General features: G+C 39.5%; 1 protein-coding gene across 1 annotated transcript in view; it reads right to left on the bottom strand.

Moving 5' to 3' along the window:
• The window catches only part of LEKR1 (leucine, glutamate and lysine rich 1), a 116104-nt gene that overhangs the window by 82303 nt on the left and 7478 nt on the right, over positions 1-26323 (bottom strand). Inside the window, exon 3 of the mRNA XM_081086396.1 lies at positions 16052-16266. Within this exon, the coding sequence (XP_080942522.1) occupies positions 16052-16266 (215 nt within the window). The remainder of the gene's footprint in view (positions 1-16051; positions 16267-26323) is intronic.

Below are 26323 nucleotides of genomic sequence, written 5' to 3'. Positions count from 1 at the left end.
TCCTTTTATTTTTGTTTCTTTCTGTGCTTCTCCAAAATCTGCTGGCTTAATACCAGAGAAAGCCACTAGCTTAATTTTACAAAATTAATTTTGCAAAAATGAAATTACTAACAAAAGGATAAGTCTCCAACCTATGTATGGCTCTGTAAGCGAGTGCTGTGGATTTGGCATTAGTTCCGCTTCCAGGCTTGAGTCTTAAATATTTTCTGCTATTAGAACTGGTCATAAACACTATCATCTCTCCCACCCGTACATTTGCATTTTAACAGAAGTGTTGATCAACTGTTTTGTCTTACTTTATTTTCATTTTCCTTATCTCAATCCTCTTTCCACTCCTAACTTCTTTGACCATCTCTTACGCAATCACAGTCAACTGGATAGTTTCATCAGACACAGCGAAAAGGTACGTGAACTGAGACCACACGTCAGACAAAATTACATGTTGAAAACGTAAACATTCATTCCCTCCCCTGATTATATCATTATGTTCACTGTTATCATTATTGTATTTGCATGTTGAATGACAAAATATGGGCTGAAGAACTCTCTTGAGTTTGTTAAAATAATAACATGAATGATAAAAAAATATATAAATAAATATTCAAATGTCTTTCTCAAGATATACAAAGTTAAGAAATAATATCATTCATGAATGAATGAATGAATTAACTTAAATGTTTATCTACAGAATTTTTTTAAATGATGGGGAGGGTCTAGAGTGGGGGAGGATCAGAAGCAAAACTCTTATCCCAGCAACTTAATACAAATTTATGCCCCATTTTTTATTTTAAAACTTTCTCATAGATACAAATGACTCTAAATTAGATCAAAAACAGAATTAAAACTCATATGATTACATGAGTTAGTTTGTTTTCCCCTGAGCAATTACCAGGGGACAGTCATCAAAATACCACTAATGCAAAATGTATAAATTAATCATTCAAATATTTTTCAAAAGATAATTCATAATTCACAGCTACATTCTGATGCCCACACAAAATATCTAAAAAACAAATCCACAATATTAATGAATAGATGTTACTAAATATGAACTCTTGCTCCCTGTTTGTTTTTTTTTAAAAATCAACCTGTTATTTAATAATATAAAATTTGCGAAAAAAAAATGTTCTCTGTATAGTATAAGTCTTTTGAACACAAAGGGTCCTGAAGGGAAAATAAGCTTTAAAAAATGTTTGTTAAACTCATCTACATAATCATTGGCACAACAAAAATGTATAATTATTGCAATGTGAATTTTTTTTCCTCCTCTTCTGAGCCTTGATTATGTAAAAGCTAATACCACATTTAATATGCATCTCCCTTCTTCCCAGCTTCATTGCCACAATGCCCCTCCAGCTAGGGCAAGGAAAAGGTTATACACCATTTCCCATTTCTCCTCTCTCTCTCTGTTTTTGCTTCCCTCAGGCACAGGGTCCCTAGGCATAGTGCCTGCTGGCTGGCAGCAGGCGAGCTACACCCTCCCCTTCTGAGAGCAGATGATTACAAAGCCCAGGAGTAATCACACAGTGACAAAATTCAATACAAAGACTCATGTCCATTAATGGAAAAATGGAATATAAACTCCAGGAAATTATTATGATTCAGTACTTTAAATTATATTTGAATGATACACTTTCCAATGTGTCTTTGACATTCATCTAAAATCACGTAGAAGCAAAGCCAGAATATCTTTCACAGCTCTCTAAGCACTTATCTGCGTACAAATATTAGAGGATTTAGCACGAGGGAGGTTGCCTGCTGAGAACAGAAACTGAAATGCCAGGAGGCATATTAAAAACCAGTGTAAATGATGCAATTCATGGCAGACAGCCCTCTCTAGGTCTACATGCATTTATTGTTAATAGAAAACAGAGGTGGCAGCAAGAGATACACTATTCCACTTCTCCATTCTTGACATACATATCATTGATAATACAGAACAACACAGAAGCGTGATACCTTCCAGGAGATGTGTAAACATTCTTATGTTAATACAGTGGTAAAATCAAAATGAAATGTCATATGAAAACCTTGACTTCAAGATTCATTTCATGTTTCAATCACTCAGTATATTAGCAAACACCTACCATGTACCCATGATGGTGTGAGGTCCCATGAGTAATACAAGGGAAGATAAAGGCAGTTATTGTTCTCAAGGATTTTGACGCATTAAAAAAAAAAACAAGACTTGCCCTGGACAGTGTTACTCAGTGGTTAGAGCGTCTACCCACACACCGAAGGGTCATGGGTTTCATTCCTGGTCTAGGGCACATACCCCTGGTTGTGTGCAGGAGACAACCAGTTGATGTTTCTCTCTCTTTGTCTTACCCTCCCTCCCTTGCTACCCCTTCCCTCCCTCCCTCCTTCCCTCCTTGCCTTCCACTCTTGCTGAAAGCAATGGAAAAAATATCCTCAGGTGAGAATAACAACAACAAATAAGGCAAGACTTAAGAACAAACACCAACGAAAACACAAAATAAGACAGTACATACTTAACTGCTAAATGGTTTATTGAAAAATATAAGTGCTATATAATATCAAAAAGATCGTTATGGATTAGAGTAACTGGAGATAACATCATTTAAAAAAGGATCTTAAAGAATCAAAATAATCTAACCACAAAGGAAGAAACAGAATGGGATAATGGAGGGGAAAACCACATACAAACACAGTGAAATGAGAATGGCCTCAGGGAGTTTTATACTAACTCAAATCTATATAAAAATTATATGGGGTGGTGGACACACAAGCAATATACAGGTAATGTATTACACAATTGTACACCTCAAACCTGTATAATTTTATTAAACTATGTCATTCCAATAAATTCAATAAAAGGTAAAATTAAATAAATAAAAATGAAGTCAAAGAAAAAAATGTTGCTGGGAGGAATAACTAAGATAATATAAGCAGGAAGGTCACACAATTACAGCAACAGGAAAAAAATGAGATATGACCAACAAATTGTTTAACCATTAAACAATTTTGTAATGTATTGCTAAAAAGAAAGACTACAATAATTTGAAAAACTGTAAATGTAATTTGTCTCTGTTGGCATGGAATAGAGAAAGAATACTCTCAGGCCTGGCCACAACTCCGGCTGTAGCTCCGACTCTAAGGAGACAGCCAGAGTGAACTTGCTTCCAAGTTTTGGCAAACATTAAACAAATAATTCTAAGTATAAAGAACACTAAGAAGTGGGCAATAATGTCATGGAACCCCTGCAGGGTCAGAAAATACCTTTCAGAGGATATAACATGTAAGCTAAGACCTAAAAAGGGCAGTAGGGAAAAGATGGTGGAAGGGTGAAGAGTCCCCAGTAGAAGATACAATAGTGCCTTTTAGGAACTGAAAAAAAAAGTCTAAGGTGACTAAAACAAAAAGAGTGAGGATAGCCAAGGGCCAGAGATCATACAGAATCTCAAACCATAAAGAGGATTTGGGACTTTATTCTTCTAAGAACAATGCAAACTGTTGCAGGTAAAGTGTGGAGTGTAATGAGCAGATATGTATTTTGACAAAATCACCTGGGTTGCAGAGTAAAGAATAGATTAGAAATAGGCAACAGGTCATGTAGGGTAGGTAGATGTTCAAACAGAGAATGAACCAGGATGATGTCTGTATGGATTGAGAGACATATGGATAGACTCAAAAATATCCAAGAAGAAGGTGACAGCCGAAACCGGTTTGGCTCAGTGGATAGAGCGTCGGCCTGCGGACTGAAGGGTCCCAGGTTCGATTCCAGTCAAGGGCATGTACCTGGGTTGCGGGCACATCCCCAGTAGAAGGTGTGCAGGAGGCAGCTGATCGATGTTTCTCTCATCATCGATGTTTCTAACTCTCTATCCTTCTCCCTTCCTCTCTGTAAAAAATCAATAAAATATATTAAAAAAAAAAAGGTGACAAAATAGGAAAAATCAAGCATGGTGCCCAGGATTGATGATATCATCATAATTACAGTTTGTTATATAAGGAATTAAAATATTGTATTAAATTTACATATATATATATATATATATATATATATACACACACACACACACATATACATACACACACACATATATATATAGAGAGGCCCGATGCACGAAATTCATGCAAGGGGCCCGGCCCCTGCTGCCATGGCGTCGTCAGTAAGGATGTCCGGTCTAATTAGCCTATTGAGCTTTTAATATATCTATAATAATAAAAGCATAATAGGCTAATTAGACCAGACAGCTGAACAACCTTCCAGACGAAACTGCAACGGTGGGGGGCCAAGGCAGATGTGGTTAGGGGAGATCAGGCAGGCAGATGAGTAGTTAGGGGTGATCAGGCAGGCAGGCAGAGTTGTTAGGGGTGATCGGGCAGGCAGGAAGGTGAGTGGTTAGGGGCAATCAGGCAGGCAGAGTGATTAGGGGCGATCAGTCAGGCAGGCGAGTGGTTAGGGGTGATCAGGCAGGCAGGCAGAGGGGTTAAAGGCAATCAGACAGGCAGGGGCAATCAGGCAAGCAGGCAAGTGGTTAGGGGCGACCAGGCAGGCATGCAGTGTGGTTAGGGGTGATCAGGCAGGCAGGCGAGTGGTTAGGGGTGATTGGGCAGGCAGGAAGATGAGTGGCTAGGGGTGATCAGGCAGGCAGAGTGGTTAAGGGCAATCAGGCAGGTGAGCAGTTAGGGGTGATTAGGCAGGCAGGCAGAGGGGTTAAGAGCGATTAGGCAGGCAGGCAAATGGTTAGGGGCAATCAGGCAAGTGGTTAGGGGCGATTAGGCAGGCATGCAGCATGGTTAGGGGTGATCAGGCAGGCAGGCAAGTGATTAGGGGTGATCAGGCAGGCAGGAGAGTGCTTAGGGGTGATCAGGCAGGCATGCAGAGTGGTTAGGGGCAATCAGTCAGGCAGGTAGAATGGTTAGGGGTGATCAGGCAGCTAGGCAAGTGGTTAGGGGTGATCAGGCAGGCAGGCAAAGGCGGTTAGGGGTGATCAGGCAGGCAGCCACAGTGGTTAGGGGTGATCAGTCAGGCAGATGAGTGGTTAGGGGCGATCAGGCAGGCAGGCAGAGGCAGTTAGGGGTGATCGGGCAGGCAGGCAGGCAGGCCGGTGAGCAGTTAGGAGCCAGCGGTCCCAGATTGCGAGAGGAATGTCCAACTGCTGGTTTAGGCCCAATCCCGCAGGGTCTCTAGAGTGTGTGTGTGTGTGTGTGTGTATACACACACACCCCTCAGAACAACCCTATTTAATACTCAGAATAACCAAGTGACATAGATAGTATTATTATTCCCATTTTATAGTGTAGGAAACTGAAACAAAGAGTATTTAGAAATTTGCCCAAGTCCACACCACTTAGGGAGCCAAGATTCAAATTCAGGCCGTGTGTTGGCAGAACCCAGACTTTCAACACTACCTAATGCTGCATAGTGGTGACGGGGAAAACATTTCCTGAAGTTAAGAACGTAAGAGTGGCATGAAAATGAAGAAAAAAGAGCTAAAGAAATAGCTAGCATAAACTTCAGATTAAGTTTGTTTGTTTGGAGAGTCTTGAGCAAATGTTGTTGGAAAGGAAGGACTATCCAAAGAAAGAGAAGGTAAAAATATTCTAGAAAGAGGAATAATAGTATCAGGTTCTTGGAAGCTCAAGGAATTATCTCCTGAAGACCTGGAAGCTCAAGTACAAAGAGTGTGGTTAGTTGGAGTTATCCACATTAGGGGTTTTCCAGGCTGATATGATGGAAGGATAATGGGACAAGGGATTTTAAGATATTGTCAAGGGAATGGTTGACATCATAGACCATGGAAACTAAGCTGGACTTCAAAAGAAAGTGATAACAGAAAGAGACAGAGAGATGGTAGAGGCATCAATAGATTTCAGGCTGCAATGAAACTGATCAAGTTGGAAGGTGAAGAGTGTATGAACAAAGAATGGGTTCCCAAATTAGTAATTTCAGATACGGAGCCACTTTGGCTAGTGGAAAGAATTTTCCATTCTCACCACGTCTTTAGTTTACTTTAAAAGCAGGCCAGTCACACATGAAGACGATTTCTGGTTGAGTTCTTCACATTGTTTCCAGGGATAGCTTCCCTAACAGTTCTGTGAACTCAACCAACCTGTCTCTTGTTAATACTGGGTGGCTTTTTGTACATTTGGGTTTCCTCACTTGAACAAGCAAGGGTCAAGATCTGGTGTGCCCTGTCCCTGCAAAACAGGTCTCCGCTGGATGGCGTGAGAGTCTTCATGCCATCGCTTGCCACAGCCACATTTGTTTGGCATCTTCAACTAGTTCATAGTGACATTACAGAAAAGACAAAAATAGAGAATTCAATAAGCTGTGTGAGCACTATTGTTTAATCTTTTTGTTGGTTTAGCCATCTATAAAATAGATATAACAGGAATTGCTGATCATACCTCACTCAATGAGTTCATTCATTTCCCCCAATTTGAAATTGTTCCCATTTAGAAATACATAAATAATAAAGAATTTGAGAAAAAATAAACTGTACACTTTTTGAAGACGTATGAATTCAAACCTGCAGCAAATTAAAATAACATGATCTGACTTCTTTGTTCAAGCCTGGTGGTAAGTGAAGCAGTAAAGAGGTGGGTGGAGAGAAGAGGATGGAGAGAATGCTAACAGAAAGGCAAGCTGGGGCTGTGTGCTTTGGAACCATCTTACTGCCTCCTCAATGAGCAGCAGCATGGAGCCCAGCATTAGAGAGGCAGCCATCTATTGCCTATTAAGATTTGCTTCAGATACACAGATCATGCAGGTTCTCACTAATGCCTGACTGCCCTCCAAATTATCTCCTGGAGACCTCTTGCAGATTCCTTCCAGAGCTAAGTCAGCCTTGCTTACATAAACACATAAACAAATTAAATAAATAAAACACACTTCCCAACCCCTGCTCCTTTCCCACTCCTACAAAAAGGCTGTGAGTACAGAAGTGCCTGGAGCGCAGGTAAAAGGAATTGTAGGATTGACACATTTGGTTTCTTGATTTTCATCCCAACACCACTCTCCCCTTTCCCGTCTATGTTGTTAACTTTATTAAGGCCTTTTAAAATGCCTCATGTCCTTTTTGGAAAGAAATGGGAATCTTCTATATATATAAAAGGCTAATATGCAAAGTGTCCTCTCAGGAGTTCAACCGGAAGACCAGGAGTTCGATCACTCGCTATGATGTGCACTGACCACCAGGGGGCAGGGTGGAACAAAGGAAGGCCCCGGCTGGTAGCCGGCAGCGGGGAAGGGAGGCCCTGGCCAGTAGCCGAAAGGCCCCGATTGGCCCTGATCGCTGGCCAGGCCTAGGACCCTACCCATGCACAAATTTCATGCACAGGGCCTCTAGTAATAAATAAAAAGTAACAATTAAGTTTTAAAGTTAAGCTTTCTATAACATCTCTACTCTCCTGAGCAGAAACACAGGGTGTGGACCTAATCAAAGTTGGGCTTGGCATTTTAAAGCCCCAATTAAACTGGAATTAATTACTGTGGTAGCACTGAAATTGGGATATTTCTTAGACCCAATAATTTCCCTTGTGATATTAGGCAATATTTAGAGATCCAAAGTAGGTGGGAATGTGATGCTATCTATCGGGGGGGGGGGGGAACTGTATGCTATTAACCTTAGTTAACACACACGGAGGGGGGTGGGGGTGAAACATAACTGGATTCCTGCCAGGCACAGAGTAATGTGAATATCCTTCCTGTAGCTCCTTCTCTGACCATTTTATAGACAAGTAACAAAAGTACAAAAAGATTTCAAGACAACATCATGGGGCTAGGTAATAGCAGGGCCTCCACTGTTTAACCATATCAAATACTGCTTCCCTTCATTCATTCTCATAATTCCCACTAGGATTTACTCCAATACAAATTGTACTTTATGTTACAGTGATAAATAACGAATCATAACTACGGAAAACTCAAGGGTAAAAGATAAATAGAAAGACTACCGAATGTCTGGGACTAAAACTCTACAATGCCCATTTAAAAGCTTAGGGGGGGGGAAGTCCTCCTTTAAAAAGACAAAGCAGAAAAATATGTACCTTGTTTTGGTAACCATGTTGCTATAGCAATAACATAATGATACACAGAAGGGCTTTCAAAGTTATACTGGTAATAAAAGATATACATGTGTACACATAGGTCTATCAGTGTTGTTGACTAAATATCAATCTCCGTATCTAGTAACAAGGAAACCCATGTAAACATTATTTATACCAATAGGAAAAACACCTGTCAACTTCTGTTTATGGTTTGTATGTGTCCACAGAGAGAAGGAATAAAGGAAAACAGTATCCTCTATACCTAAGAACTTTGGTCTGAAATGTTATCTAGCTGGTGTGGGAGAATAATGAAAAGATGATGGATAACAGGATTAGCTGGTCTTACATGGTGTGAATAAAACTTGCTTAGGTTTCTCAAACTTTAAGTAGCGCATAGTACAAATATCAATATAATAAGTGCATACTTATACTTCCAGACTAAGAAAAACATGATACAAACTTCTAGGTTTAATTTAATTGTTAACAACCCTGTGTCCACTGGAGGCATTTTTCAGAGGCCTGAAAAAGAGTGCTTTTCCAAATGGTCCTCGACCTTTTCCCTGCCTCCCCCACGGGCCCAATCACACTCCCATCAGCAGCAGCTCTCGTTTCACTGCAGAGATTCTCACTCTTCCCCAAAAGGGACAATCAGAATTTCAGAAGAGAGGTGAGGGTTTGGAAAGGCTCCCAGAGATTTGAAATGATTCCCTGAGAAGTATTCCCCACGTGATAAGAACTCTACTTCTACACTAGTTCTTTGTTCTGTAAAATCTTGGTTATTCAAAATTCAGTTGTCCCAAACATTTTTGACATGTCTGCCTTACATTACTTCCAAACGCAGCAGAATACTGCGAAAGTAGACAAAGCACGGCCTGGACAAAGACAAGTACAAAAGATATATATTTATTTTTTGAGATACCGTTCTTCTTCCTCTCAAGGAACTACAGTCAGCATGTACATGTGACTTTCCAGAGGAAAATGTAATGGTCAGGTGAGGCAGGCCCTGGAAGCGTCTTCTTCCTGACAACAGAACCTGAGACTATTTCAGGAAGCAATGAGCCAACTCCCTGCAGTCTGTTCGCCACGCTGCCCTGCAGTTGTGGGAGAGCCTTGGATTTCCTAATACTGGCCTTTCCTCCGACTCCCCGCTGCGTATTCCTGACTTCTGGCAGTGCAGGAGCCATTGTGAAATCATGAGAACCAGCGCAAAGCAGAAGGCCTACTCACTGAGAAATGCAGTGAGAGATGGGAAGGGGCTGGGTTCCTGGTGACATGGCTGTACCCCTTCTTCTTGATTTAAGAAGCAAATAAACCCTTGTCAATTTAAGCCTCTTCCTGCAGATTACATTCCTAACTGATATAACTGGTCTATGTGGGAAATATGTCTGGCAGGGGAAGATAATAATTAACAAAATCTCCCTTGTTTTCCCCATCACCCTCTACCCTAGCCAGCTACACCTATTTCCTCCAACTCTTGTCTATAAACTCAGAGACACTCTCTGTGTTAATTTTATCCCAAACTGTGGACTCAATCTGGTTCTCTGAACCCTTACTACCTACCTTTGCCCCTTCCATGGGCTGTGCTCCCCACCTGACTTATGTGGCTCACCCGATTTGTGACAACAACTAACTATGTCCAGCAGAACTCTTAAGTCTGGTTTTTCTGCTGCTCAAATCTCCATGCACAGTCTCAATTTGGCATGAGCACAGGAGAGGTCAAAGAGGACATGTTTAGCAAGCATAGAGAGATGCATTTATGTAACTACTGACTTTTGTGAGCTACCTACTGACATATGTGAGAATTTAGTCAAGTATTTTTTTTTAAAAAGTTCTTATTCAAAGCAATATTTAATTTGCCAAAAATCAACCCAAGGTCACAACCAAGATGAAATAGCCCCAATTACTCCTATGTCCTCCCTCTTAAAACTACAAAATCCTGATCATAACACACAAGCAAAGGAAGACTCTGAAAGATGGAAAGAAGGCAGGTGGCCTTGGGACTTGACAAATACCGAAGCAAGGAGATCCCTGAGTTTCCTTATTGTCTCTCATATGTCCCAGGCAGGGTCCTTCAAAAATCTCCAACCCAGAACTACCTACAAGCCACACTAAAAAAACACACACACAAAAAAAACATTCTCCCAAAAATGTCTGATCTACTTAGCTTCTCAGGAGAAGAGTGGCTCAACAGCAAAAGCATTCTTTGCAATATCTTCTCCAGCCAAACATCAACTGTAAACTGTACCTCTCCACTTCATAGCTTCATCCATAGCTTCATCAGGGCTGCAGCTGAGCAAGGAGTTAATCTTCCACACCATACCACCTCTGCCCCACAGAAACAGGTAGTGCACCCCAATCCACCTGGCTGGTGTGTCAGTGGGGTGAGTTGGAAGCTGACTTTTCATTCTCCTATTGCAGAAGTAAGCTATGTTTCAACTCCCCAAACAGAATAGTGTCAGCGAGGCCAGTGGGGAGTTGAGCCTCCATCCAACCCTGCGCCAATGAGTCTAAACAAAGCAGTACACGTTGGTAGAAGTAAGTACTCCACTTTCCTTCTATTCCTTGTGTCAGTGAGGTCCAGTGGGGAACTACGCCTCCATACCCAACTGGCAGCAAAGAGGCCAAATGAAGCAGTGAAAACCAGGACTACAGCACTAATGCTGCTCCCCACCCATCTCCCGTCAGAGGGCATCAGCAGAGAGCCTCCAGCCCAGCCTGCACCAATGAGGTAGAATAAGGTGCTGAGAGACAGAGGAGTCAACACTCTGCTTCCCTATCACTGGTGCCAGTGAGACCAGCAGAGAGCTGAGCCTCCACTTGCACCTGGCATCAACAAGGCAGAATCCAGTGGGGGCAGGCAGTGCTGGTTGGCATTTTCCTATCCCTTGGTGTCAGCAGGGCACAGAGAGGAGCCACGCGTCTGCCCCTACCCTGCTGCAACAAAACGTTATGAGTCAGCCTTCGGATTCCCTGCCTCCCTGGTGACAGTAAGCCCAACAGCAGGGAGCTGATCTTATATACCCCTGCAGAGACACAGGCAGTGCAAGCTGCTGATCTATTTTGGCTGGAAGGATGTGAATGGGGCCAAGGGGAATAGGTGACCTTCACTCCACCAGTCTGATACAAGGCAGTGTTGGCAGGACAGTAGGAAGCTGAAAAAAACATACCCACCTAGCTATCATGCTATACCTCAACAGAGGGAGTACCTGCTAAACATGTATGTATTCAATAGGATCCAAAGTCTCATAGGATAACCTCCAAAATAAACAGGATTCAATGGAAAATCAATCATCATGCCAGAACCAAGAAAATCATAACACTAATGAGAGAAGACAATCAACAGACCCTACACTGAGATGAATCAGATGTTGGAATTATCAAACAAAGATTATAAGGCAGCCATCACAAAAGTTATTTTTAAAAGTAATTAAATTTTTCTTGAAAGAAAACCTCAACAAGAAAAAGAAGTTACATTTTTTTAAAAAAAGAAGAAATTATATAACTGAAAAACACAGTAACTGAGGGGAAAAAACCTCACTGGATGGGTCAATGGCAGAGTATAATGACAGAGGAGAGAATCACCAACCTTTAGGATAGATCAGCAGAATGCACCCAGTCTGAACAACAGAGAGAAAATAGACAGAAAAATAATAACAGAGTTTCATGGACCTGTGGGATAATAACAAAAGAGCAAATATTCATAAGTTAGGAATCTGAGAAAAAGAGAGAGGAAGTGACTCTAAATAATATTTAAAGAATTAATAGCTGAAAACTCCCTAAATATGACAAGAGTTATAAACATAGTTTCAACAATCTTTGGGAAAGACCCCATTCTATCCAAAAAGATAAACCCAAAGAAATCCATGCCAAGACACATCATAATTAAACCACAGACTATGATGTTATGCACCTGTATTGAAACCACTAAGAAACCTATACAAAGCAATATACTAAAAATCACTATAAATAAATCAAGCTCTAACCTTAAAAATGTTCAAGAAACCAAAATAAAGGTAAGAAAAGATAAACAGAAGAAGAGAACCAGAGAGAACTACACACAAATAATAAAATGGCATACTTAAACCTAAGCATATCAATAATTACCTAGCCCTAGCCAGTTTGGCTCAGTGGATAGAGCAATGGCCTGCAAACCCAAGGGTCCCGGGTTTGATTCTGGTCAAGGGTACATGCCCAGGTTGTGGGCTTGATCTCAAGTAGGGGCATGCAGGAAGCAGCTGATCAATGATTCTCTCTCATCATTGATGTTTCTATCTCTCCCTCTCTGTTCCTCTCTGAAATCAATAAAAATATATGTTAAAATAACAATAATTACTTTAAATGTGAATGGTCTAAATACACCAATTAAAAGAGACAGGCAGAGTAGATTTAAAAACCCATGATTCAACCATATGCTATCTACAAGACTCACTTCAAATTCAATGACAGAGGTAAGTTGAGAGTGAAAAAATGGAAAAAATACAATGTAAACAGTTGATTAAATATGCAGGAGTGGCTATATTATTATCAGATAAAGTAGACTTCAGAACAAAGAAAAATACCAGAGAAGACCAAGTGCATTATATGACTAACAAAGGATCCATCCACCAGGAAGGCATAACAATCCTAAATGTGTTCACACCAAACAACTGAGCTACAACATTGTGAAGCAAAAATTAAAGAACTCAAAGAGAAATAGACAAGCCCACAGTTAGAGTGGAGGACTTCCAATACGGTACTCCTAGCAACTGATAAAATCGTTAGACAGAAAATCAGTAAGGACATATTTGAACACAACAGCAGCAGCAAGCAACTGATCTAATTGACATCTATGGACTACTTCATCCAACAGCAGCAGAACAAACATTCTTCTCATACTCACATGGAACATTCACCAAGGCAGGCCACATTCTGGGCCATAAAACACATTTTAACAAATTTTTAAAAATTAAAAACATATAATGTCTGTACTCAGACCACAATGGAATTAATCTAGAAATCAAACAGAACGCTGGGAAATCCCAAAATACTTGGAGATTAAACAATACACATTTGTGTGTGTTTTACTGAATTTATTGGTTCACACTGGTTAACAAAATTATACAGGTTTCAGGTGCACAATTCCACAACACATCATCTGTGCACTGTACTGTGTGTTCACTACCCCAAAGCAAGTCTCCTTCCATCACTGTTTATCCCCCTATGCCTTTTTCTACCATCGTCCTTTCCCACTGGTAATCACCATACTGTTGTCTGTGTCAATGAATTTATTTATTTTTTTAATCCTCACCTGAGGATATTTTCCCATTGATTTTTAGATAGGGTCAAAGCGAGAGGGGAAGACAGAGAGAAATAACGACGTGAGAGAAACATTGATTGGTTGCCTCCTGCACGTGCCCTGACCAGGGCTCGGGCCAGGGAGGAGCCTGCAACTGAGGTATGTGCCTTTGACAGGAATTGAACCCGGGACCTTTCAGTCCAAAGGCCTACGCTATATCCACTGAGCCAAACCGACTAGGGCCGTGGTCGGCAAACTGCGGCTCGCGAGCCACATGCGGCTCTTTGGCCCCTTGAGTGTGGCTCTTCCTAAGCCTTAGGAGTACCCTAATTAAGTTAATAACAATGTACCTACCTATATAGTTTAAGTTTAAAAAATTTGGCTCTCAAAAGAAATTTCAATCGTCGTACTGTTGATATTTGGCTCTGTTGACTAATGAGTTTGCCGACCACTGGACTAGGGCAATTTTTTTTCCTTTTTCGTTCGATCCCTCTACCGTCCTCACCCAGCCCCCACGTCCCTAATAGCTGTCAGCCTGCCCTCTATGAGTCTGTATCTATTTTGCTTGTTAGCTTATTTTGTCATTAGAGTCCACATATGAGTGAAGTCATATGGTACTTGTCTTTCTCTAACTGGCTTATTTCATTTAGCATAAGGCTCTCCAGATCCAGGCATGCTGTCACAAAGGGTAAGACTGCCTTATTTTTCTGGTCGAGTAGAATTCAATTAGGTAAATGTACCACAGCTTTTTTACCCACTCACCTACTGATGGGCACTTGGGTTGTTTCCAAATCTTGGCTATTGTAAATAACACTGCAATGAACATAGGAGTGCATACATTCTTTCAAATTAGTGTTTCGGATTTCTTCAGATAAATTCCTAGAAGTGAAATCACTGGACCATAAGGCAGTTCTATTTTTAATTTTTTGAGGTAACTCCATACTGCTTTCCTCAGAGGCTGCACCAATTTGCATTCCCATCAACAAACAGTGCACGAGGGTTCCCTTTTCTCTGCATACTGCCAAATTTGTTGTTTGTCGATTTATTAATGATAACCATTTTAAAAACTACATGGCTTATATACACTGAGTGGCCAGATTATTATGACCACCTGATGTTTGTAGGCAAATTAGCTCTAATTTACCTCTGAAGTTGCTAGAGGGCCAGACCATTATAAACGTCTGAATAGCACAACATACCTAACTATCGTTGCTGATCAAGTTCATCCATCATGTTGATGGCGTATCCCAATGGAGATGGCTTCTTCCAACAAGACAATGTGCCATGCCGCGGTGCTCGTATTGTGCAGGAGTGGTTTCAAGAACATGAGGGAGACTTTACCTTGCTTAGGTGGCCCCACAATCACCAGATCTCAATCCAATTGAGCATTTGTAGGACGAAGTTAAAAGAGCCATCAGGCAGCTGGTTCCACAACCATCAAATCTCACAGAACTGGACAGTGCTATTCATCAGGCATGGTGTCAGAGTCCTCGCATCACCTTTCAACATCTCGTGGAGTCAATGCCAAGAAGAATCACAGCAGTATTGAAGGCAAAAGGTGGCCCAACTAAGTACTGATGGGGTGGTCATAATAATCTGGCCACTCAGTATATATTACATACATTAAATAAATGTATCTATAATAAAGGTAAAGGCACAATTAAGAATATGCACCAAATCATTAAAAGTGGTTTTATCTCCAGCAAAAAGCAATTAGCAGGATAAAAAGGGACTTTCTTGCCTTTTCTCCCATATACATCTTTTACTTTGTTTATGTACTTAAACACATAAAGAAAGTAAAGTGTAAATAAACCCCAAACAAAAGAATCTCTGACAGGCAAGAAAACCACCAAATTTTAAATTGAATACTTCAAGTTTTTTTCCCCACTCAAACAGTATGAAACACTTTGTTATTCAGATTTGAAATTTAAAAAACTATAACAAAATTTTCTTGGTAAAGAACTACAAAATACTGGACTCAATTGACATTTAATGTAATTATTAAAATTTGTAATAAAATGTAATAGAAGTACTTAATCCTAAAAGATTTAAGAAAGTTCCTATTTTTGTAAAGACATGGTGATATTCATTAAATTCATTAATTCAAGGTTTACTAACACCAACTATTGATATTTTAAATGGAGAAATATTCATTCATGGGGAAAAGGTAAAGCCATAAAACTCCAGCAAAAAAACTTTCTCTTAGAAGTGTCTGTACAAGTTCATTGAAGTGTCTTGAGGCAGACTAAATGGATTAGATTTGATAGTGTTAGGAACCTATTATTTAATTTTTTTTCCAATTTCCGTGACTTAGAATCACATGCCAATTTGAAAGTCCTGGCATTCTTTTCAAGTCATAAAAACCTTATCCTGTAAATCTAAATATTCAAGGCCATTTAAAACAAAGATTAGGCATCAGAAACTGCCAAAACTCACCTAGTTTTTGACAGACAAATCTTCCTAATGATAAAATTAAGATATATCTGGGGAAAAATAAAACTTAACTTATCTCAACTTATGGCTACTAAATTAATTGGTTTCTAATCATTCTGAGAATAAATACATGTCTAAAAGAATGCTCAAACTATAATTAGTAATTACATTTATTAATTATTAATAATTAATAAAAACTAACATGTATTCAAGTATAAATGATACCTGATACAGAGAAATTCTAGAAGAACATTGAAAGTCTATCTATTGTTTGTACTTTTCTTCAAACTAAATAAATAATAGAAAAGAATAACATATTCCAACCTTTCTGTTTTGGAGTCATTGTCAACTTTGTATTGTTCAAAATCTTGGCTAAGAGAATGTAGCTTTTCTTGAAGTTTCTTTTCACGTTCTACACTTCCTTGATAAAATTTCATCTCTTTTTCCATCGCTTTCACTTTTTCTTCCATAGCTTTAAACTCATGAAGAATGAGATAGCTCACTCCACAGTACTTACAAACTTTTTCTTCAGAGGGCATCTAGAAAATAGGATATACATTTATTAAAATGGTATTTTTAAATTCTGAAGAAATGAAGTCCAACAGAAGATGTTATTGCAACTACGCTTGTCAAATGAAGTAAATGTATACTGTACTGTGACATGGAGTGATAATTATGACATTGCTTATATTTGAATAAAATTTTTTAAATTGCCATGATATTGATTCTGACACAGAATCTTGGAATTAGAAAAGAATCCTTCAGAGTAATTATTTTTCCATGGTATCTCTAAGAAAGACTTGCTCTTGGAAATATTTTCCATAAAATAAAACAAAAATGATGAAAACATCGTTACAATTCTTGTTTTAAGGTGAGTTTTCCATGGAGTGGGAAGAAAGCACTGGCCTTTCACTGCCACCTGCACCAGGGTTCTGGAGATGCCTCTTGGCTTTTTCCGATCTTACTTTCCTCATTTATAAAATTAGGCCATTGAACCAAATGATCTCTCAGTTCCTGTTCAGTGTTAACATTTTATGATTTTTGCAGAGTTTTACATTCTATCATAAAACCACAAAGAAGAAAAAATACTTTGGACCTAATCTCTTCTCCCTAAATTAGTTCTTTCCCCGCAGGGAGTTATGGTTGTGCTCATTTTATAGATAAGGAAAGGGAGACTATTGAAGTTTATAACCAGCTGGTAGGTGGAGACGGGAGGATTAAACTCAGGTCTATTTAAAACCAATACCCACGTCTGTAACCATTTGTATCGTATTTATCTACAAAGTGGATGTCAGCTAAATCCTCTTACTCTCTTCAGATATAATGTCCACATATCTCTGGACAACATTGGGGAGGTGAAAACTAGAATTTTAGTAAAGTCAAAAGAGAGGTAATTATTTTTTCTGTCTCAAGTACATAAATATTTTTCAAGGAGCCTTTACTTGTCTTGCTATTCACACAGGAAAAGAGACAGCTTCATTAAATATTTGCTCCAGGGCACTAAAAAGAAAACAACACTTGGGTTATAAGAAAAGTACTTACTCCTAATTAACCTCCCTCAAGACGGTAGAAATGACGCCTGTAACCAAGAGTGAGGCCTCCTTATCTGCTTATCAATGCTATTGCACAAGACTAGGTTAAAACAAACTAATAATAAATCTTATACAGTAAAATTTTGCACATTTAAACTTCAATAATAATAATGTCAAATGTTAGAATGGTTATTACCAACAAGAGCAAGAAATAACAAGTGTTAGAGAGATTGTGGAGTAAAAAGAACTCTCATTCACTGCTGGTGGGAATGTAAATTGGGACAGATATGGAAAACATTATGGAGGTTCCTCAAAAAATTAAGAGTATAGCTATCTACCCAAAAAAAATTGGAAACACTTATTCATAAAGATAGATGAGCTCCTATGTTTATTGCAGCATTAGTAGCCATGACATGGAAACAACTGAAGTATCCTCCGATACACAATGGAATACTATTCAGCCTTAAGAAAAGATGAAATGTTACCATTTGCAATAACATGGATGGATCTTGAGAATATCGTGCTAAGTGACATAAGTCAGAAAAAGTTAAGAACCATATAATTTCACTCATGTGTGGGATATAAAACTGAAAGCAACAAATGAACAAACAAGAAAAACAAACAAACAAAAACTCATAGACACAGATAACAGTATGGTGGTTACCAGAAGGAAGGGGGCTGGGGGACTATTCAAGGTTCAAGGGGGTAAAATATATGGTGATGGAAGATTATTTGACTTTGGGTGGTGGGCACACAGTGTAATACACAGATGATATATCATAGAATTGTACATTTGAAACCTATATAAGCTTATTAATCAATGCCACCCCAAAATATAATACTGTAGAAAACCAATGAATGACTTCATCAATCATCTAACTGCCACTGATATCAAAAGTGTAGATTTAGAAAAGAACAGGTTTGAAAAAAATCATAAAGATAACTGGTTCAAGCCCTGGATGCATTCACTGAGTCTACTCCTACCTAGATAAGTTTTCAATACCCCAGATGATGGAAAACTACATTGTAAAGCAGCTTGTTGCATCTTCTGACGGTTTGTCTGTCAGGAAATTTTCTCATGCTGACCCCAAATCTGCCTGCCTAGAGTGTCCACTGGCCCTAAACCTGCTAGTAACCATGTGGAACAACCACAGGCCTCTTTCTTACATTAGAAGACAGCTATAAGAAACATTCTATATCTTGTTTTCCCAGGTCAACTTCCAATTCCTACAGCTGTTTCCATTATGACATCGTTTTTAATTTCTTTCACATTCTAGATATTTTTCTCTGAACTTGTTCCTGGGTTCTACATCTGTTTCAAGTATGGTACCCAGAACTGCCTACTTCAGAGTGGCTTGTCTTACTGAAGCAGAATAAGAGAGTACTCAAACTTCCCTCTTTCCAATATCTCATTAGTAGTATTATTAATATCTTCTAATGCAACCTTAGATTATAGTGATCTCATATTTTTAGCAACTATGTTACTACTAGAGGCCCGGTGCACAAAATTCATGCACAGGAGGGAAGGTGTCCCTCAGCCCGGCCTGCACCCTCTCTAATACGGGACCCCTCGGGGGATGTCCGACTGCCGGTTTAGGCCTGATTCCTGTGGGATCAGGCCTGCCTGCCAGCCTGATCCCCCTAACTGCTCTCCCCTGCCAGTCTGATTCCCCTAACTGCCCTCCCCTGCCAGCCTGATCCCCCTAACTGGTTTCCCCTGCCAACCTGATCCCCCTAACTGCTCTCCCCCATCAGCCTGATCCCCCTAACTGCTCTCCCCTGCCAGCCTGATCACCCTAACTGCTCTCCCCCATCAGCCTGATCCCCCTAAGTGCTCTCCCCTGCCAGCCTGATCCCCCTAACTGCTCTCCACTGCCAGCCTGATCCCTCTAACTGCTCTCCCCTGCTGGCCTGATCACCCCTAACTGCCTCTGCCTTGGCCCCACCACCATGGCTTTGTCCGGAAGGAAGTCCAGTCTAATTAGCATATTATCCTTTTATTAGTATAGATTATATACTATATCTGTCTTTTATGTTTAATAAAGCCCTTATTTAAAAATACTGCAGTGCAAAACCACGTCTTATCCTGAATACACCAATCCACTCCTTTCCAGCTTTCTTACAGATCTACCTTCCACAGTCCTGGCTGTTCTATGTGGTAATGTGACTAAACGCCCTCTGCTCACCCACCCTACCCATGTCTGGCAGGTGGAAGAGGATTGGACATCACACCCAGAAGAACTAAGCCCTAAGCTGGGAATGATCCAAATAGGCCTGTAAGTGTTGAAGGCACATACATTTAGGAAACCTTTAGGGCTAACTACCCAATTATCTTTGCAACCAGCCTACATTTATTCATATTGTCTTCAGGAATATTATGACAAAATTTGTTATATGCCTTCATAAAGTCCATATATTCTGTGGATACTCCAGTTCCTGGACCTAGTAACTCTAGAATTCATGGATAAAAAATGTTGACTATGACCAAGTTGAGGATAGAAGTCCACATCGTATCTATCTCCATGGTTGATGCTGACCCATTACTCAGCATATTTTGAGTATAATTCTTCAACTTGTTATTTAATTACCCAATTATCTTTGTAAGCAGCCTATATGTATTCTTATTATCTTCAGGAATATTGACAAAATTTGTCAAATGCCTTCAAAAGGTCCATATATTTAATGCCTACTACTGTCCCTGGATCTAGTAACTCTACACAAAATGGAATAGAGCAAGGTCTACCTTCTGGTTCTCTTAATGAACATAAAACTGGCCCAATTTTATTAGTTCTCTAATACATCCTCACAAATCACCCTTTGATAGTATATTTGGAATCCTGCCTGAAATTGAAATGGAGTTCACTGGTTGCAGCTTACGGTTGTTTTATACATTGAACAGCATTTGTATGTCATCCTCGTACTCTGTGTGTGTCCTCAAAGATCACCTAGAGTGGTTCTGCAATCCCATTCAAAGGAACAGAACTCATCCACACCAAGAGACCTAAACTAATTCAGAGCAGATGGATATTTTTTTTGCAATCCCTTTGCCCATTGTGAGTTTTGATTCCTTCTCATCAATTTGAAAATTATATTGCTTACTCCAAGGCACCTTCATCCTTAACCTTTTGCCTATTAATCACAGTTCTTGCCTTACTCCTGGCAAAGCACCCTATCCTTAGTCTAAAGAAAACTCTTGCTGGGTGGAGCTTCTTTGCAGCCTGATGTACAAAACAGAAATAGCATAAACTTCACAGCTGTGAACGCCATTAGAATGTTATTCCACCCTAGCAATTCTGGAGGGAAGCTAAAATAAGTGAAGGAAGATATTTTATAGAACAGGTCTTCTGAAAGTTCAGTAAAGAAAGCCAAAAGATGGTATCATTATGATCTAGGAAACAAGACAATCAAATTCTAAAATACTAGGCCCATACAAGTAGCTTCCAGACTTCATCCAGTATAACCTGAATCACTAAGTGACCTACGTTAAATAAGTATATTAAACAAAAGTTTTCAGTGCTATTAAATTGTAAATAATTTTCTGTATGTAAAACTGCAATAGGAAAAAAAAAAGTAATAACACTTTCAAATTCTTGGTGTCTATACAGCCTAATTACTTAGGGCATTTCTGTGAAATTTGAGAAGATATGATATACTATAATTATGTTCCCAAATGAAATAAAAGTTATATTTTTTTTGTGAAATATAATTTGTGCTTCATCCTTATAACTTGGTGTTATATCATCTTGTTTTGTAAGTAAAATAATGACATGCTGTCATTCTTGACAAAATGGCTGTTATTAGCAGGATATCTTTGCTTTCTAGAAGCTGTACTTTGGAAGAGCATTAACAAATGCAGTATATTAAGAAAATGCAGAGCCATTTAAAAAATAAATTTTAAAATAAACTTCTCAAGTGCAGTATTTGTACTTCTTAAATTATAGTTATTTAATACAAAAATGCACATTTTTTAAAAGGTTAAATTATGCTTTGAATCCTTTTCAAAACTCCTGTCTGTGCTTCAACTAGAAAAGACACCCTGTAACCCCCTGCTGCCCAATTGAGGCATTCTCTGCTCCAAAAATTGTTCCTCCCTCTTTTGTCCCACATGTCCAATGCTTACAATGCTTGGTTAAGGAGAAAAGAAACAGTAACAGCAATATAAACTGTTTCCCCTTCCAAGAGGATCTGCATTACAAAGATGCCTTTACTCAAAAACAGTGAATGTCTAGCTAGAGAATTTCACTCAGATTGGGAGAACCATTTTGAGACAGAACAGTGGACCAAATTTTTGAGCCACACAGAGCACCTGACCATTTCATAAGCCCATCAGGATCCTTTGTCATCAATAAGTCAACTTGCTGTACCACAATTTAAAAATCAATTCAGTAAAAAAAGCATCTATAAAAACCCCCACACCTGCATTACACTTAATGGTGAAAGAGGGAGTGATTTTTCCCCTAAGATAAGGAACGAAGCAAGGATATTCACTCCCTCTGCTCTTACGCAACATAATGCTGGAAGTTCTAGCCAGAGTAATAAGGCAAGAAGAGGAAATAAAGGGCAGACATATCAGAAGGGAAGAAACAAAACTTTCCCTCTTTGAGATGACATGATTGTTAACCCTGAAAATCCCAAGGAATCCTATCCTATATAATAAAAGCCTAGGTAGTGTCACGCCCTCACATGACGTTGCCACAAGATGGCTGCCACAAGATGGCCCGCAAGGGAGGGCAGTTGTGGGCGATCAGGCCAGCAGGGATGGGCAGTTGTGGGTGACCAGGCCAGCAGGGGGGCGGGGGCAATTGTGGGCAATCAGGCTGGCAGGGGAGCAGTTAGGTGTCAATCAGGCTGGCAGGAGAGCGCTTAGGGGGCAATCATGCAGGCAGGCAGGTGAGCAGTTAGAAGCCAACAGTACCGGATTGTGAGACAAATGTCCGACTGCCGTTAAACATCCCCCAAGGGGTCCCAGATTGGAGAGGGTGCAGGCCGGGCTGAGGGAACCCCCCTCCCCGTGGACAAATTTCGTGCACCAGGCCTATATAATAACAGCCTAATATGCAAATCGACCGAACAGCAGAACCACCGGTGGAACGACTGTTATGACACGCACTGACCACCAGGGGGCAGATGCTCAACACAGGAGCTGCTCCCAACCGGCAAGACCCAGGCCAACCAAGGCAGGTGCAGTGGGCCCCCCCCCCCATTGCCCTGCCGGTCGCCCCATAGATGGGCCCTGATCACTGGCCAGGCCTAGGGACCCTACCCATGCACGAATTTCGTGCATCGGGCCTCTAGTTCACAATAAAACTCCAGGAACTAATAAGTTCAGCAAGGTCGATGATTCAAGATAAACATACAAAAAACAATTGTAGTTCTATATACTAACGATGAACATGTGCATGATGAAATTAAAATTACAATTGCTCAAAAAATGAAGTGCTTAGGTATAAATCCAACAAAACATGTACAGGACTTGTATGCTGAAAACAGATGGTAAGAAATCAAAGATCTAAACAAATGGAGAGACATATTCATACTGTGTTTATGGGTTGGAAGACACAAAATATTGAAGATATCAATTCTCCCCAAATTTATATATACATTTAATGTGTTATCAAAATTCCAGCCAGATTTTTTTTATAGAGAGACAGGATTGTGCTCAAATTATATGGAAAGGCAAAGAAACTACAAGAGCTAAAACAATCTTGAAAAATAAGAATAAAGTGGGAGGAATCATTTTATCTGATTTCAAGACATATAATGCTAGAGTAATAAATATTGTGTGGTATTGGCAGAAGGATAGACAAAAAGATCAATGGAATACACTAGAGAATCCATAAATAAATCTATATAAGTATACTAAATTGATTTCTTTAGAAAAGGTGAAAAAGCAATTTAATAAAGAAAAGATAGCCTTTCAACAAACAGTGCTGGAATAATTGGATACCCATAAGTTTAAAGAAAAGAACCTCAACCTAAACCTGACACCCTATACAAAAATTAACTCAAAATGAATCATGGACTTAAGTGTAAAACATAAAAACATGACTTTAGAAAAAAAAAAAATCTAGGGTAAAATCTTCAGGATCCATATGAGGCAGAGTTCTTATACTTGACTAGAGGCCTGGTGCATGAAATTCGTGCGGGGGGGGGGGGGTGGGAGCGATCCCCTCGGCCCAGCCTGCACCCTCTCCAATCCGGGACCCCTCGGGGGATGTCTGACTGCCGGTTTAGGCCTGATCCTGGGTATCGGGCCTAAACCAGCAGTTGGACATCCCTCTCACAATCCAGGACAGCTGGCTTCTAACTGCTCACCTGCCTGCCGGGCTGGTTGCCCCTAATTGCTCACCCCCCCCCACCCGCCGGCCTGGTTCCCCCAACTACCTCCCCACCTGCAGGCCTTGTTGTCCCTCACTAACCCCCCTGCCATCCTTGTCGCCCCACACAGCCTGTTGTTCAGTCATTTGGTCATCCCTCACTAACCCCCCTGCTGGCCTGGTCGCCCCATGCAGCCTGCTGTTCGGTTGTTACTATAAGGGCATCCTGACCAATTTGCATATTACCCTGTTATTAGTATAGATACCAAAAGCATAATCCACAGATGGAAAAACTGATAACCTAAATTTCGTCAAAATTTAAAACTTTTTTCTACAAAAACCCTGTGAAGGAAATGAAAGGATAAGCCATAAACTGGGGGGAAATATTTGCAAATCACATATCTGACAAAGGACTAGTATCTAGATTATATAAAGAACTCATAAAACTCAACAGTAAAAAAAAAAAATCAAATTTAAAAATAGTCAAAAGACATGAAGAAATATTTCACCTAAAAGACTATACAGATGCCAAATGAGCACATGGAAAGATACTCAACATCATTAATCATTAGAAAAACGCAAATTAAAACCACAGTGAGGTATCACTACACAACTATCAGAAAAGCTAAACCAGAAACTAATGGCAATGCCAAATGCTGGTAAAGTGCAGAGAAACTGGATCATTCATACATTGCGGGTGAGAATGTGAAATGGTACAGCTTCTGGAAAAGTTTGGCAGTATTTTAAAAAAACTAAACATGCAACTACTGTACAAGCTAGCAATTGCACTCTTGGGCATTTATCCCAGGAAAATGAAAACATATGTTCTCATAAAAACCTATACGCAAACATTTATAGCAGCTTTACAAGTAATTGCCAAAAACTGGACAAAACCCAGATGTTGAACAGGTTAAATAAACTGTAGTACATTCATACCATGTAATACTACTCAGCAATAAAAAGAAATAAACTATTGATACATGCAATAACCTGAATAAAGCTCCAGAGAATTACAGAGTGAAAAAACTAGTCCCACAAGGTTATATCTTGCATGATTCCATTTATGTAACATTCTTGAAATGACAAAATTATTAAAAATCAAATCAGTGGTTGCCAGGGGTCATGGATTAGGCCTGGGGGATAGAGTGGTATAGGTGTATGAAGGGGGAGGTTGAGGTGAATGTGGCTATAGAAGGTCAACAGAAGGAATCCTTGTTGTACAGAACTGTTTTATATCTTAATTGTATCAATGTTGATAGCTGGTTGTGATACTGAAGTATTGTTTGCCAAATGTTACTCACCATTGGGGGAAGTTGGGGGGAGAGTACATAGGATCTCTTGGTATCATTTCTTAACAAACGCATGTGAATCTACAATGATCTCAAAATAAGAAGTTTAATTAAAAAAAATAAGCAAAGTTTTAAAAATCAATCTGGGACTAAAATACCAAAGATTATTCCATAAACAAATTTTATTGAGCAATTTTAAGAAATGTTGGCTTCATACATAAACACACCTGTGTTTATCTACATATACTTCCAAAGTATATTTCCTCCAATACCTACTTTTCCACTGGGAAACCCCACCTTAGTAAACTCTGTAACCTTCCATAGCTAGCCAAAAAAAGTATTTTGGACTATAAGTTCACAAATGCAAATTTGTTTCAAGAGTCATAGTAACATTTTTTTAAAAACCGTTTTTCCTAATAACCTATCTTGGATAACAATATCCAAGTGAATAGTTTCTCCAAGAATTACACAGCTTCCTACTTCTTCTCTCGTTAGGTTTTAAAACCACAGTTGCTTAAAAACACAGCATACATACCTCCACACACATATACACATATCATTACTTTTCCAGAACAATAATGTTAACAATTCTATGACCATTTTCTCATTTTCCCCCCCTCTATTTTAACTCAATACAAAATCTGGCTCTAGCCACAGTGGCCCAAAATGACCTGGAAAATTAAGTTTATTTTTCCTGGCAATGACAATCTGTGCTTGGAAATATAAAACTGTTATTCTGAATAAATTTCAAAGTTTCAAAGTACTAAAATTACTATACTGAAACAGGACAAAATGAGCTGTTACTGCTAGAGAAACGGACTGTTATCCCAGAAAGAGCAGTGTGCTCTCCAACCACTTCTGTTTTATAAAATAAACAACTCTGGTCTCTTTATTTTACTTTGTGTCCTCCAGTAATAAATATCTTCCCTGAAGCTAAATTCCCATTACAAATGTCCATTTTTTCACCATTGAGAGAGAGAGAGAGAGAGAGAGAGAGAGAGAGAGAGAGAGAGAGAGAGATCAGCTTTACTTTGCAAAATAACTGATTTTTCCACTCATTTGTTGCAGTTGTTTTGATTTCTGAGTATGTCCCCAGGCAAAAGCGACAAAAGGAAAGTTGTTCACTGCTTTTTTTCTAAAAAAAAAGGGAATCCCCCTATGTCTCTAAAATAGGTAGACATTTGAGAGAAGAGGAAATATAGAATTATTACTTTGCTGATCTGTGTTTTAATTGTGGCAATAAAATCCTAAACATAGAACTGTACTCTCAGTACAAGTGCATTCTGCTCTCAGAAAGCTGGATGAACATTCTAGCAAAGCTGCTAGCTTCCAGAGGTCAGAGACAGGTTAAGAGTCAGCTCAATCTAGAGGGAGAACAGATTTAAAGATCTGATCTAAGTACATACAGAAATAAACTGTAGAGTCTGGCAGCAAAGGGGGTGAATGTGGTCTTGCTAT

This window comes from Myotis nattereri (assembly GCF_964212035.1).
Source record: "Myotis nattereri genome assembly, chromosome: 3".
In the NCBI taxonomy this organism is placed as follows: Eukaryota; Metazoa; Chordata; class Mammalia; order Chiroptera; family Vespertilionidae; genus Myotis; species Myotis nattereri.
Note: the sequence above shows the minus strand (reverse complement) of the source record. Positions and strands in the feature narration are given on the sequence as shown.